At 43.2% G+C, this 16239-nt stretch overlaps 1 protein-coding gene across 7 annotated transcripts in view; it reads right to left on the reverse strand.

Annotated features, from left to right (window-relative positions):
• The window catches only part of SLC8A3 (solute carrier family 8 member A3), a 410207-nt gene that overhangs the window by 18384 nt on the left and 375584 nt on the right, over positions 1 to 16239 (reverse strand). For all 7 annotated transcript variants that reach the window (XM_088471215.1, XM_088471212.1, XM_088471216.1 and 4 more), the window contains 2 exons: positions 5407 to 5537; positions 2080 to 2179 (listed from right to left, as the gene is read on the reverse strand). In XM_088471215.1, the coding sequence (XP_088327341.1) occupies positions 2080 to 2179; positions 5407 to 5537 (231 nt within the window). The remainder of the gene's footprint in view (positions 1 to 2079; positions 2180 to 5406; positions 5538 to 16239) is intronic.

Raw genomic sequence — 16239 nt, forward strand, 5'->3', positions numbered from 1 at the left:
CCACAATGGCTTTGAAATGAAACAAACAAGATGTGCTTCAACTGCAGACTTTCAGATTTAATTTGAGGGTACTTACATCCAAATCAGGTGAACGGTGTAGGAATTACAATGGTTTCTATATGTGCCTCCCACTTTTTAAGGGGCCAAAAGTACTGGGACTATCAACTCAAAAGCTATTTCATGGACAGGTGTGGGCTATTCCCTCATTATTTCATTATCAATTAAGCAGGTAAAAGGTCTGGAGTTGATTCTAGGTGTGACATTTGCATTTGGAATCAGCTGCTGTCGACTCTCAATATGAGATCCAAAGAGCTGTCACTGTTACAAGATGTAAACCATTGGTGAGCCTCAAAAACAGGAAGACCAGATTAGAGTTTGCCAAACAACAACTAAAAAAGCCATTACAGTTCTGGAACAACATCCTATGGACAGATGAGACAAAGATCAACTTGTACCAGAGTGATGGGAAGAGAAGAGTATGGAGAAGGAAAGGAACTGCTCATGATCCAAAACATACCGCCTCATCAGTGAAGCATTGTGGTGGTACTGTCATGGTGTGGGGATGTATGGCTGCCAATGGAACTGGTTCCCTTGTATTTATTGTTGATGTGACTGCTGACAAAAGCAGCAGAATGAATTCTGAAGTGTTTCGGGTAATTTTTATTTTTTTACTTGATGAAGACAAAACTGAAGGGAAAATTCCCCAAGAACAAGCAGGAACTGAAGACATTTGCAGTAGAGGCCTGGCAGAGCATCACCAGGGATGAAACCCAGCGTCTGGTGATGTCTATGCGTTCCAGACATCAGGCTGTAATTGCCTGCAAAGGATTTGCAACAAAGTATTAAAAAGTGAAAGTTAGATTTAGGATTGTTTAGTTTGCCCCATTACTTTTGGCCCCTTAAAAAGTGGGAGGCACATATAGAAACCGTTGTAATTCCTACACCGTTCATCTGATTTGGATGTAATTACCCTCAAATTAAGTCTGAAAGTCTGCAGTTAAAGCACATCTTGTTTGTTTCATTTCAAAGCCATTGTGGTGGTGAATAGAGGCCAAAATATGAAAATTCTGTCAATGTCCCAATATTTATGCACCTGACTGTATATATATATATATATATATATATATATATATATATATATATATCTATCTTACTTCAATTTGCATATAGAAACCAATGGAGTGCTGACATTAATACTAGTGCTGGCATTGATACTTTTCTGTCCAACCCTGTATTAGGGTGTGGACTCTTGACAGATATAGCACCAATGTAGTTGCTCCATAAGGGTTTTGTTCTTAGCACTTCATCAGGGGTACAGAAAACTATAGTAGGTTATAAGCATGAAAAAATGCAGTTCATGCAAATCCCGATTAGTAGTACTGGTGATAAAAATCAGCCAACAAAACGTACCATTAACCAAACCACCCTTAAAAATCTTGCATTTGCCCCTGCTATAGCAAGCACTTGGTCTTTATCTGACACCAACTTCCATAGAATGGCATTTATGAGAACTGGTGCACATCAACCAACTAGACCATTTTTTCCTTAATGCAGTTTATGAAATGAAAGTAAAAGTCTGTTTTGTTGCTATCAGTTCCCAAACTTTTCCAGGCCACTGCGCCCTTGATTTCATAAATTCATCCCCATCACCCCTGACCATCTCAAGAATAGAACAGCACTAAACAGTAACAATTAATTTCGCATTATTGCCTCTTAGCACCCCCTTCAGGTAAAGCTAGAACAAGCTTAGTGAAGCCAAAAGAGCTTTAACTTGTATGAAAAACATGCCTAGCTAATCACAAAATAATACATCATGGAAACTTAATACATTTCCAAGATAACATTATACCATACATTTAATACCTTTATGAATTATTTGGATTACTGTATGCAAGTTTTGTATTTACTTAATATGGTTTTGGCAAGATTAAACCTAAATCAAATATAGGCGTTCCATACAGCGATAAATGGTAACAAAACCTCATGAGCGGGTCTTTGAAACTGAAATGAAATAAAGTACTATTAGATAGCTAAAAATAGTTCATTTATAAATTGTATTGATGTTTTGTGCAATCTTACCAGCACTGACTGTAATCGCTTCCATGAATTGATCCCTCCAGGAATGAGTTCCTACCACCAAGGCCAGGTTTGTCTTCTTAATGAGCTTGTCCACTGTGCTCTAGCAAGGGTTAAGGAAAAATACACACATAATGAAAAATGTTGTCTGTGTAAGACATTCACCACTACTTAAATAGCGATTCATATAGTGGGTAAAGTTCTACTCTTGTGTGGTCTCACTCCTGAACTGGGCAGCTGGAGGGAAGTGTCCACTTAATGCTGTCTTTCCGCACAATAATTTGACTGAGTGTACAATTTACGCATTTCAGTAGAAATTTAAGTACAAACTGTAAGGGGAAGACGTTTTAAACATTTAAGAGAGGAGGAGTTGTCCAAAGCAGCCAATCAGCATCAAACTGTGATTTCATAGGCTGTGCTAGATAAATGACAAAAGCTGATTGGCTGCTCTGGGCAATTTCTCCACTCTATCTCCCCTTAAGTATGCTTCCACTGAGCAATGTGTAAAAATGCAAATACAAATACTTACTTGCTGCTCCTGTTATAAAGTGATAGCCAAAGGACTGTGAGCACTGGCGTAGCTACTGTGGGAGCAGTTGTAATGGGGTCCGGTGAACCTACGGGGCCCATTCACACCTGCACGAAGATAACCTTACTCAGTGGTTGCTTCTATTAGTTTGCAAGCTGTAAGGAAGTGGCAGCAGCACTGACCATACAATTATAACTTACAACAGGTGATCTGATTATCACAGCACTCCTGCTCCGAGCTCTGGTGACTTTGACTGTGTTACCATGGGGACAGAGCCACACAGAGATGGGGGAAGAGCAGAGGCAGAGATACACAGGGAGCCGCTGAACGCTATAGCCCGGCCACCTTTGGTGTGTGTGAATGTGTGTGTTAAGGACCACTGGCATTCATGGTCCCAGCAGCAAACTGCTTCTGTCAGGACTGCGACTATTTCAGTACATAAAGATAGATTACTTTTTCCAAAGTTCCTTTGTGGTCGTTGGAGGAGCTATCCTGCTTGCTGGCGTTCTTCACATACAGGGGATAGAGACTTAAAGTGATCATCTGTTTCCAAGGTGTTGTCAGGTTGTGGGATTCCTAGATTCCTCATTATTTCAAACTTGATTCCATTTGGGTCACATGTTCTGAACTTCCTATGGATCACATATCTCTAGTATAAAGCCTGTTACTAACTGTGTCTCAGTATCTGTGCAACGTTACTTTCAGGTCTTTCTTGGACTCCTGCCAGATCCCTGCTGTGCCTGTGGGATGCTGTGGACTTTGTTATACCTCTGCTCATGTTCCAGCTAAACTTCTGATGTCAGATACCAGCCACACTACAGAGCTCAGCATAGCCATTGCCTAAGTATTGCATTCTGCTCCACTGCTGTGGTTTCACCTTTTGCTGCACTATTTACTTTGCCTGTTGTCTCTTACTCCTGTGGACATCGAACCCATCTTCGTTACAGTTGTCAACTGCACCATTACAGTTATCATCACCACATCGCGGGGCTCAACCCCGTTCCGGATTCTAGTCACACCGCAGGGCTCAACTCTGTTCCGGAACCACACCGCTTCACAGGGCTCAACCCTGCTTCAACCTTCATTGCATCACGGGGCTCAACCCCGCTCCGGATTCTAGTTACACCGCAGGGCTCAACCCTGTTCCGGAACCTCACCGCATCACAGGGTTCAACCCTGCTTCAACCTTCATTGCATCGCGGGGCTCAACCCCGCTCCGGATTCTAGTTACACCGCAGGGCTCAACCCTGTTCCGGAAACTCATCGCATCACAGGGCTCAACCCTGCTCCGACCTCACTGCATCACAGGGCTCAACATTGCTCCGACCTCACCGCATCATAGGGCTCAACCCTGCTCCGACCTCACCGCATCACAGGGCTCATCATTGCTCCGACCTCACCGCATCACAGGGCTCAACATTGCTCATACTGGACTCGGGGTTCCCTACCATATTGGCTCTTCTGTGTTAAAGACTATATGGGGGGTTTTCTCCTATACTCGTTATTGCTTATGTGAACCTCTGTGTTGTTGAGACTTTATGTGAGACGTTGCTATTATATTTCTCCTGTGAATAAATTTACTTTTATTCCGTGCTACCGAGATATCATGAAAAGGTCATTCCTAAAGCCACCCCAGTTTATTGTGCCTAGTAGGCCTGCCTCCTCTCAGGAGTATCAAGTGTCGGCAGCTGTGACAGCTTCTAAATCACAGGCAGATGTCTGCCTGTGACTCAGGAGCAGTTTGATGCTGGAATCATCAGCAGTACAAATCCCCTGACTGACACACAGATACTGTCATAGTGTTCAGGAGAGGCTACAGAAGCGTTTTTATATGGGAGCATGGAAGTTATTTTTCCCTGGCCCCACTCTCATAGGAGGCTTCACTTTAGTAACTAACCACTGTTGCGGGACTCATTCTATTCATGTGTCACCACTCCCAACGCTCCTCCTTTATTCTCCTCCGCCCATTGCTTGCAAAATAATAGAGGCACACAGAACCTTCCCATGTGTGCCTCTGACCCCCTGTTCCAAACTGTGCCTCTGACCCACCGCCCCATGTGTGCAGTTGAACGCCTCCCTATGTGTTCCTCTGACCTCCCCTACCCATGTTCTCCTCTGCACCAATTTCCCCATGTTTCCCTCTGAACCACCCTCCCCATGTGTGTCTCTGAGCCACCCTCCCCATCTCCCTGTATGCAACCACCACCATCGCCACATATGCCTTTGCTCCATCCCCAAGGCTGGTAGCTGCAGATCAGAAGTAGCGTGGGCGAACGAAGACAAGACCATGCTCGACGCCACATAACTGAACATAAAGATGGCAGGTAAGAACTATGTGTCTTCACTTTTAAAGCAATGGGGGCCCCTTCAAAATGTTGCTATGAGGCCTACAAAGTCTTAGCTATGCCCCTGTTTGTGAGCACTCTCAGGCTTCATCATCATTCCAGCAGTAAACTACCCAAGCACAGGAGCACACAGACCTCCCCAACACCATCATTCATTCTGTACTACTAAGTACCCTGAGCGAAAATCATTTATAATTGTGGATGGGGTTAGGGGGTTAAATCTGAAATCTGAATGCAGAAAAAGCACTTTACAGCTACCTACAAACAGTAGTTATAATAACAGCTGCTACTTGGATCGTTAGAGCCAACATTAGTGTTAATGCCTTTGCCTTACAGTGGACTTATACCTTAAGTTGATAATTGTGCTCAATTATGTCACATGTACGTAAACTCATTTTCTAGATAAGCTGAAACATTACTTTCTGTTATAATTTGGCACAATCGAAGGGCGCTCACCTTGAATTCATAAGACTCTTCAATGATGACCTCAAGTTTTGGGTGTTCTCCCAGAATAGGTTTCCCCATCTCAGCAATACGTCTGGCTTCTTCCTCCTCCATTGAGAGTTTCCTTTCCATCAGTTCAGCCCCTAGAAAAGAACAGTCATGTGCTTAGAAAAACTCTGGCCCTTCCATTCACTTATACTAGATGAATAGTTGGCTTCTCATACGCTAACGTTAGTGATCATCTTGCAACTGCTAAACCTTCTATTATCATCATTTGCTTGCTTAAAAACTGTACAGATGTGTCTTCATACACTATTGCCGCAGCCACACCAGAAACAGCATTTCTCGGTGTGCCAGTTGCCATGTGACTTGCGTCAAGCGTTTTTTTCACATAATTTTTGCTACAATATGCATCTCATACCCCTTTTCCACCGACCTAAAAATCCCAGGTTGAAGGCACATCAACCTGGGATTTTTGTCTTTGTAAATGGATCCACTCGGTCCAGGGTCCCAACTCGGGTACTTTGCAGGGATGGCCACAGGTTGTTCCCGTGGAACCCTGTAGTGTAAACGGCACAAACCAGGTCACGATGACCGGGATCGCGCCGCATGCCGTCCGATTGGCCGGCTTTGGTAGCGCTTGGAGATTACATCATCTCCAAGCGTCCACTGCAATGCCGGAAGTCCGGTGTGAATGGCGCCGACACAGGAATATCCAGGGTTGGCCCTGCAGTATGAATGTGGTAAGTTCCGGGTCTGATCTGGATTGGAACTGTGTGTGTGAATGAGTCTGAAAAGGTTTACAAGGTGCCGCAATGCAGTGGCCGAGGCTTTTTGTTCACGCTAAGATCCTTTGTGCTTCATCTGTGCTTTTATAAATATTTAAAACAAATTCCTGTATGGTTAAAGTCACAGCCTGGCGACTCTGGTACAAATTGAATGGTGCTTTGCTGCGTCTGTGGTGCAAATAAGGTGCAAAATTAAAGAGAAAGTCGCTATGCTACACCTCATGTCACGCTTCACCCGTGCCAGGTATTGAGGCTAAGTACATGTCGAGGACATATCTATACTTACACTGATAATATAGCAAATATGGGGCCTGATTCAGAGCCGGACGCTATTTGCGCTCGCTCGTCCAGAAAAAGGGGCTGGCTATTTAAATTGACCGTTCGCTCTTTGCGGTCTGTTGGCGCCTCTGTGTCTGAACGAGCGAACAAAACATGCGGTCTTTTTTTTGTAAAAAACGCCCCCTGGCCGCTCGCATCCTACGTCATCTCCGCTATTTATTTGATTAATCGAGTACATCGAAAGGCGAATGAACTATAGATTGTAAGCTTGCAAGCAGGGCCCTCTTACCTCTATGTCTGTCTGTTATTACCCTGTTTTGTTCTATTAATGTTTCCAATTGTAAAGCGCAACGGAATATGCTGCGCTATATAAGAAACTGTTAATAAATAAATAAATAAATAAACTGCTCGCAGTGCTTGTGGTTGGATTTTCCTACCGCAATCATGCGAGCAGTTCAGGCTAAGAAACAACCAAGTGACGTAGTTGATGACGCTACTTTGTTAATTATGCACACCCTTAAAACGCCCGTTTTGACCGTTTGGCACGCCTGCGTTCGGATCACCACTCCCCGTTTTCAAGCACCTTCCCCTGTTACCACCCACAAACGCCTCATTCTGTCACTCAAATTAGCAGGCATTCGCTATTTTGCGAGCACATGAATTTCGACCGCACTGACTGGTTCACGCATGCGTATTACGAGCCGTACGCATGCGCTGTGCGAACATCGCTCGGAGCGAACGAGCGGCCGCTTAAGAGCGGCTCTGAATCAGGCCCATGGTCTGTTCAGTCTTATTTATTTATTTATTAACAGTTTCTTATATAGCGCAGCATATTCCGTTGCGCTTTATAATTGGAAACATTGATAGAACAAAACAGGGTAATAACAGAAAGACATAGAGGTAAGAGGGCCCTGCTTGCAAGCTTACAATCTATAGGGAAACAGGCATTGATACACAAGGATAGGTGCTATATATTGCAATTTGGTCCGGCCAGAATGCAGTCTTCACTGTAACTATGCACCATCTAAACTCGACATTTAGCAGGACAGAGACCATCTGATTTTTTCCACTGTCATGTGACTTTTCACCATAATATTGTTGTAAAATCCTTCTTTTCTCTAGCTATGGCCACTACTCATGGGCTGATTAAGAAAGACTTTATGTAAAAATTTCATATGAGCCATCGTGTTTACCCTCTAAGCAAGCACATGTGCCTAAGGGGTGTATCTTATAAGAGATCCTTACACTCTGATGCCCATAGCATGGATGCTAGAGATATAACAATGACCCTTCTGAACTGATGAAACAGAGGAGGTCTTGCTATAAGCTGCATTCAGAGTGGTTTAGCCACATGTCGTTCTGTTGTCCAGTCCCTCTTATGTCACTGACAGAAACCCAAATGCAGAACTGAAACAATATTTACATGGGATTGTATCACGTGAGTATATGGAACATCCGCACACTGCACATCATTAACCCCATGAATCCTCAAAAGCATGGGCGTAACTGCCATAGGTGCAAGGGAGTGCAGCTGCTATGGGGCCCAAAGCTGACAGGGACTCATCTTCCTTATCAAAGTTACATGTGTTATATACATTTTTCACCATTGGATGGTACACAGGGGTCCTTATAAAACTTTTGCTATGGGGTCTTCAAATACCTAGTTACGCCCCTGCTCAAAACAGATTTTTTGCGGGGTTCATTAATTGCACAGGAAACATACCGTAAATACAATGGCAAACATCTCAAGTTCTGTGACAGTAACAGATCATTTCTTGGAAGCAACTTTAGGCTAAGTGATCATTTCATACAGGATAATGCAGTTTAATTAATGTAGACTTTTAGGTTTGATATTTATTTACTATATATTTCATATGGAATCGGATGTAAGACTGACGCCGGAAGGCAGAAGACGGAAGATCCCGACAGGGTAAGTATTTTAACTATCCCCAACCCTTTCCCCCCCTAACCCTCCTTTAGGGATGCCTAACCCTAACTTTCCTCCCCTAGTGCCTAACCCTAACCCTAACCTCCCCCAGGGGTGCCTAACCCTAACTCCCCCTTCCCCTAGCCTAACCTTAAACCTAACCATCCCCCCCACGGCTGTCCGCTCGCGACGCCTGGCTTTCCTTCATTCAATATGCCTGGCGTCGGGATTCTGGCGGGTGGATAATGATATGTGTCAGGATTTCGATGCCTATCATTAGTCCCATGCCAGGATTTCACAGTCGAAATGCCAACCGCTGGCTTCCTGACCACATACCATTTCATATAGAGCTGTATTTCACACAACAATGCTTCACTTTGCTGTTGGCGGATCCTGCTTCTTCCACTGTTCTGGTCTTACCAGAATGGCACTGCCTCTGTTCTATGCAGCTCTATCCCCACTAACACGATCACAAGTAGGTAGGTCCAATGCATCTCACAAGATCAGCACACTCTACTGTTCGTAAAATTGCAGTAACAGTATCTATGCGGTGAGCATTCAGATGATCTGATTGGCTATAGGTTATTCTACCTACAGTACGCTACCCAAATTAAGGGGTCTATTTACTAAGCAGTGTTAGGAGAAGTGAAAAGTGAAGAGTGAAAAGTGATACGGTGCCAGCCAATCAGCCCCCAACTGTCATTTTTCAAACACAGTCTGTGAGATGGCAGTTAGGAGCTGATTGGCTGGCACCTTATCACTTTTCACTCTTCACTTCTCATAACACTGCTTAGTAAATAGACCCCTAAATCTGAAGACATTACGAATGCGTAGGAATGCATATTTAATATAAGACATCGCTCAGATCCTAGTCAAATGCACTTTAGAAATAATAATAAACATGAATATAGGCAGCCCTTTATGTTGTTCACATAAAAGCTTTTAGAAGATTTTCCTGTGTTGATTTCCATTTCCATAATAAAAGGGACATAAAAGGTACGAATTTCAAGAGTAACATAGGTAATGATTCCGCACCAAAATGTATTGTTCTAATCTATATCAATATATAATCTCTCTTTTATGATTAAATATGTCCATTTGATTTTGGATTAATATTTAATTTATTGTTAGCAATATAATTTTTCTTTATACATATGTAATTTTTACGATTTGTATCTTATTCACCGGATATATTGTTAGCTTTTAATATAAACACCTTAAAAAAAGAGAAGTTTTATACTTATTCATACCCACATTACTATAATATTTTTCTAGCTAAGTGTCTCAAAAAAGCTTAAATTTGTCCTTTTTTGCCCTTTTTACAAAATACATACTAATTTCAAGGGATCTGTGGTCATCTGCTATTTACACGGATGATTAAGCAAACCATGAGTCTAACTCTAACCAAGGCTTTAGAAACACTGTTCATTAACATTTATGTTATTAGTAAATAATATGCTCCACACCAATTTATAATTGGGAACAAAGACAGTAATTAAACATAACTTGGTATCAAGAAACAGATAAACAGGTAAGATGTAGTATTGCTTGTCAACTGTCATTGGCAGCCTAGAAGGATGGACAGTAAGCCGTGGTATCACTAGGGGGTATGAACCGCACTGGGTGACACCAAAATAGCAGGGCAGCAATGTTATTTTGGTGTCACCTCCTTGGATGGTGTCACTGAGATGGATGAAGTACGCAAGCGTGCGTCATCCACACTGTCGGGAGTCAGGAGATGTTGGAGACTGTCCAGCAGCTCTTGGAGCGATGGGCAACCTCCCAGCGTGACAAGAATGAGGGCGTGACACCTGGCCCCAAAACATCATACACCAGGGGGCGTGGCATCGTGGACATTAGGTCACACCTTCAGCGAGCACAGAAACCCACAATAGTGCACTGGGTGACACCACTGAAGGTAAGAATTACTTCTAACGGGGAAAAATAATTAATTCTGCAACTGGTCAATATCAAAGAATAGGGATATTTCCAGTTAAAACAATTTCAGGAAAAAAATCTGCTCTAAAATGTGACACAACCTCTGGATATCAGGGACAGTTAGCAATATGCAGCTACTGTAGCATAACAGTTATCACATGAGTACAAGAAAATCATAACATGGGAGTTAATGGATGGTAGGAACAGTTGGAGGTAAGTATCTCTAAATGGGTTAAGTGCTTCTTAGTTCCCAGCAATATTTAAGTTCTTCCTAATTCATATTCTAAATACTATCAAAGCAATATTTCCAGAAATGTCAAGATTAGAGATAAAATAAGAGCCTATGATTTGTGCAAAGTACCAAATGGATGTTTATACAGCATTAAAGGAAGACAGACACATTTAGGATCTAAGAACTGGGGACACAAATATTTAATGAGATGTCAAGTGCGATGTAAGTCTAGATTCATAATTAGGGTTGAAAAAAAACTTTTCTTTAAATGTTACAGCAAGTTCAATCCCCAAGTTTTATATTAATCTACAGCTAAAGGTATGAGCTGGTAATATGTATAACCTAAACTATCTATATAATAGAGATGAGCGGGTTCCGTTTCCTGGAAACCAAACCCACCCGTACTTAGTACTTACCCGTTCTAAGTAGATCCGGGTCCCAGCTCTTCTCACCAGCTCCGGATTAAAAAACGGTGCAAAACACCATCTTAGCATTGTCGGATCTCCCAAGTTTTGGAGCCGCAGTAAAGACTGTCGGATCCATCCAGCGGCCACTACCATGGTAACAGGCCGTTGGTTGGCAGAGAATGGCTGTCTCAGCCAATCAACATGTCCCCATAGACTTCCAAGGGCCCATAGAAGTCTATGGGGAAGCGCTGGCTGAGTGACATCCATTCTCAACCAACCCAGGGGCAAACGCAGGATTTTTACAGGGAACTTTCCACACACACACTTATATTTACAACGCTTCACTTTTTCCACATTTTGTTATGTTACAGCCTTATTCCAAAGTGGAATAAATTCATTTTTGTCCTCAAAATTGTACACACAATACCTCATAATGACAACGTGTAAAAAGTTTTTTTGAGATTTTTGCAAATTTAATAAAAACACAACTAAGAAAGTACATTAGTATTCACAGCCTTTGCTCAATACTTTGTTGATGCACCTTGGCAGCAATTACAGCCTCAAGTCTTTTTGAATATGATGCCACAAGCTTGGCACACCTATTTTTGGGCAGCTTCACCCATTCCTATTTGCAGCACCTCTCAAGCTCCATCAGGTTGGATGGAAAGCGTTGGTGCACAGCTGTTATCAGATCTCTCCAGAGATGTTCAATTGGATTCAAGTCTGAGCTCTGGCTGGGCCGCTCAAGGACATTCACAGAGTTGTCCTGAAGCCACTCCTTTGATATCTTGACTGTGTGCTTAGGGTCGTTGTCCTGCTGAAAGATGAACCGTCGCCCCAGTCTGAGGTCAAGAGAGCTCTGGAGCAGGTTTTCATCCAGGATGTCTCTGTACATTGCTGCATTCATCTTTCCCTCTATCCTGACTAGTCTCCCAGTTCCTGCTGCTGAAAAACATCCCCACAGCATGCTGCTGCCACCACCATGCTTCACAGTAGGGATGGTATTGGCCTGGTGATGACGGTGCTTGGTTTCCTTCAAACAACGCCTGGCATTGACGCCAAAAAGTAAAACCTTTGTCTCATCAGACCAGAGAATTTTGTTACTCATGGTCCGAGAGTCCTTCAGGTGCATTTTGGCAAACTCCAGGCAGGCTGCCATGTGCTTTTTACTAAGGAGTGGTTTCCGTCTCGCCACTCTACCATACAGGCCTGATTGGTGGATTGCTGCAGAGATGGTTGTCGTTCTGGAAGATTCTCTTCTCTCCACAGAGGAATGCTGTAGCTCTGACAGAGTGCCCATCGGGTTCTTGGTGACTTCCCTGACTAGGGCCCTTCTCCCAAGATCTCTGTTTAGACGGCTTGCCAACTCTAGGAAGAGTCCTGGTGGTTCTGAACTTCTTCCATTTATGGAAAATGGAGGCCACTGTGCTCATTGGGACCTTCAAAGCAGCAGATATTTTTCTGTACCCTTCCCCAAATTTGTGCCTCAAGTCAATCCTGTCTCGGAGGTCTACAGACAATTCCTTGTACTTGGATGGTGCTCTGACATGCACTGTCAAGTGTGGGACCTTATATAGACAGGTGTATGCCTTTCATATCCAAACAACTGAATTTACCACAGGTAGACAACAATTAAGCTGTAGGAACATCTCAAGGATGATCAGTGGAAACAGGATGCACCTGAGCTCAATTTTGAGCTTCATGGCAAAGGCTGTGAATATTTATGTATACGTGATTTTTTATTCAATTTGCAAAAATCTCAAAAAAACTTTTTACACGTTGTCATTATGGGGTATTATGTGTAGAATTTTGAGGACATAAATTAATTTATTCCATTTTGGAATAAGGCTGTAACATAACTGTGGAAAAAGTGAAGTGCTGTGAATACTTTCCGGATGCACTGCATATACATATGTATCTATCTATCTATCTATACATACATACATACATACATACACACACACACACACACACACACACATATATATATATATATATATATACATACACACAGACACATACATGTCACACATACCCTACACATATACCTACTGTATGTCACACATACATTACACACACACTTACCTTGCAGCAGCTGCGGGTTATAGACCTGATAAGGATGGGACCTGGGAAGGCTGGCACCATGTCATTAGGCCCCTCCCCCTAGCGTCAAACTGCCACGATACGCGGGTCAATCGGGAGGGGGCGGGACCAAATGATGTGATTCTAATGGAATTACGTCATATTGGCTCCGCCTCCTCCCGATTGACCCTCGAATCGCTGTATTTTGCAATGAGGGGGCGGGGCTTAAGTAGATGGTGCCTGCTCTCCAGTCTGTTAGTGGGGGGGGGGTTTCTGGGTACTCAGAAAGCCCCTCTGCGTGCGCTAATGCAACCAGCGGCCTGTTACCATGGTAGCAGCCACTGATTGGAACAGATACACAAGCCTGCACATAGTTAGCTATATTGTAAAAAAACAAGTTAAATATTGTAAAAAAATAGATATATATATTTTTTTAAATGCTGTGGTGTCCCCTCCACCCAAAGTTCAACCAGCACCGAGCTATTTTTAGCCGGTCCTGGTTTTGAAAATACAGGGGGAAAAAAACGTAGGGGTCCCCTTTATTTTACACAAACAGCACCCGGTTCCTGAGCCAGGCCCGGTTGTGAAAATAAGGGGGAAATATTAAGTAGGAGTCCCCTGTATTTTTAACAACCAGCACCGTGCTCTCTAGCGGGGATGTAATTCCACAGCAGGGGGACATGTTTCACTGGGTCCCCTTGCCAAAGCTATGCTCAGCACTCCTGGTGGCGGTGGGTGCAGAGTCCATGGTGAAAAAAATACTACTGTCTCTTACAGGAGGATTACAGGTTCCAACAAGCCTGCCCCGCTTGCCATTACAAAAACCACAAATACCAGGAAGCAGGGCATTAAGGCCCAGCTGGTGCCTGTAGTCCCCCTGTAAAAGAAATAGTCAAAAAAAGATAGGACACACACCGAATATTGTATTCTTTTATTACACATTCACACACACACCTTTTACACCATAAACGCAGCACCCGCCGCCATCAGGGGTGCCGAGCATAGCCCCAGGTTATCAGCCTGGGCCTGAGGTGTCCCCGGTAGAGGGAACCCCTTTATTGGAGGGGTCGCGACTTCTCGTGGATTCACGGCCTCGGCTGACTAGTAGGGGGTGCTGAATGCTTTCACAGCGGGACTAGGTGAAGCATGTTCCCCTGCTGTGGCATTACATCCCCGCTAGAAAGAGCCCAGTGCTAGCTGTGTAAAATATGGGGGACCTCACCATGATTCCCCTCATCCCCCCTGTATTTTCACAACCAGGATCGGGTTCTTTCTAGCGGGGGTTGACTGAAAGTGACTCGCAATTAATGTTCTTGAGATTAACAATATTGTAGGAACAAAAACAGGCACAAATTATGTTATTGTAGCTGTTTTTATCAATTTTAAAAAAAAAATACAGAACCAAAACATGTGAGGAGGTTTTGGCAAAACCAAAATAAGACGATGGATTAGAACCAAAACACGGGGATCGGCGCACATCTCTAATAATAAATACATAAACTCACCTGACTTGACCAAAGGCGCTCACACTATTGCATGATGCAGAGATTTGATGTCAAGGTTTTATTTTAAAATAACTTTTTATTGGTTTCCACAAGTTATAATGGGAGAAACAAAAAACAGATATCAACATAGCATATAAAATTTATAGGGGGGGAAAGGTGGTGGGGTGCACCCAGCGGAATGAGGGAAAGGAGTGGAGGAAGGAAGGGGACCCAATCACCAAATATAATAATAAATAAAAACCTCTAGGGGGCATATTTATCACAATCCGCACCTCAGATGCGGATTGGCTGTGATAAATTCGCCCAATATTGCAATGCAAGGATGTATCAAAAATCGCATGCAGGGACAGAGCTTGCCATCGGCGCTCCAGTCAGGTCCTCTCTCTGGGGCTCCAGTCAGCTGGTCTCCCGGCTCCTCCGCTGTGCCCCTAGTTAGCTGTTCTATGCAGCAGCTGACCAGGGTCACAGTGCAGGAGTCCAGAGACCAGCTTACCGGAGCCCCAGAGGATCTCACCGGAGCACCGATCTCCGGTCCCTGGAATCATGTGTTTTGGGGGTTTTTTAAACTATTTTTTTTCTAGTGATCAGCTTGTGGTCTACGGGGGCTGGCTCCTGGCTCTACTCTGCCTGTCAGAGCAGAGCAAGAGTCGGGGGACTGAGGGGAAAGCCCCAATAATGCCATCTGAAGGTGGCGTTATTACCACAAGGCTTTCCCATTTAATTTTTTACAATTTATTTTTAGTAAATCTCAGGCAGATCATATTTCCCATTATAAGTATGGCAAATGCAATATGCATACTAAAAATATGCGTATTAAAGGGCATAGAGTATTTATTGAAAACTACTCTAAATGCCCTTTAATAAATGTGTGTGATACTAAAATAATATGAAACGGGTGTGAATACACCCCATTTAAAAAAAATTTTTAGTAAAAATAATATTGATAAATAGGCCCCTGGTAACAAATTTGATGTAGGCTGCACATGCAAACGATTAAGAATATAAAGCACTAGCCAAACCCATTGAGGAGAACAAGCAACAGTAACCAATAAGAACAGATTTGTTGTCCCTGCCAAGACCATCGAGAAAAGGGGAATGGAGATGGTGTGGGAGATTGCTGCATTTCTAGAATACAGGTATGGAATTTGAGATCACAATAAACAGTATTCAAATGGAGTTCGGTCCTGGAAGGCCACGTTTATCTAAAGCTGTCTGGGGTGTTACGTAAACTGGTTGAATCATTTTCCATACGAGAGGTTGACCATAAGTTATTGAGATTGGCAGTGGATGAGAGGTGAGTGATCTGACATTTAGCTGCAATAAGGATATGTTTGACAAGTTTTTGAATGTGTCTAGAAGTTTCTGGATGGGACCTGGGAAAAAGTGAGCAGAATGGCGAGTTTAAATTAGGGATGTGCAGGCTCGGATAGGTTCGAGTTTGCACGTGGAGTTCGGATTTTTCCCTCCAAAAAAACGGAACTCAGAAAGAGGCAAAACGTCATCTTACATGGACGAACATCATCATTCCTGGACAAAAGTCCAGGAATGATGATGTTCGTCCATGTAAGATGACGTTTTGCCTCTTTCTGAGTTCCGTTATTTTGGAGGGAAAAATCCGAACTCCACGTGCAAACTCGAACCTATCCGAGCCTGCACATCCCTAGTTTAAATATTAGTTATGGACTTT

The sequence above is a fragment of the Taudactylus pleione genome, unplaced genomic scaffold, assembly GCF_031769625.1.
Source record: "Taudactylus pleione unplaced genomic scaffold, aTauple2 ptg000113l, whole genome shotgun sequence".
NCBI classification, from domain to species: Eukaryota; Metazoa; Chordata; class Amphibia; order Anura; family Myobatrachidae; genus Taudactylus; species Taudactylus pleione.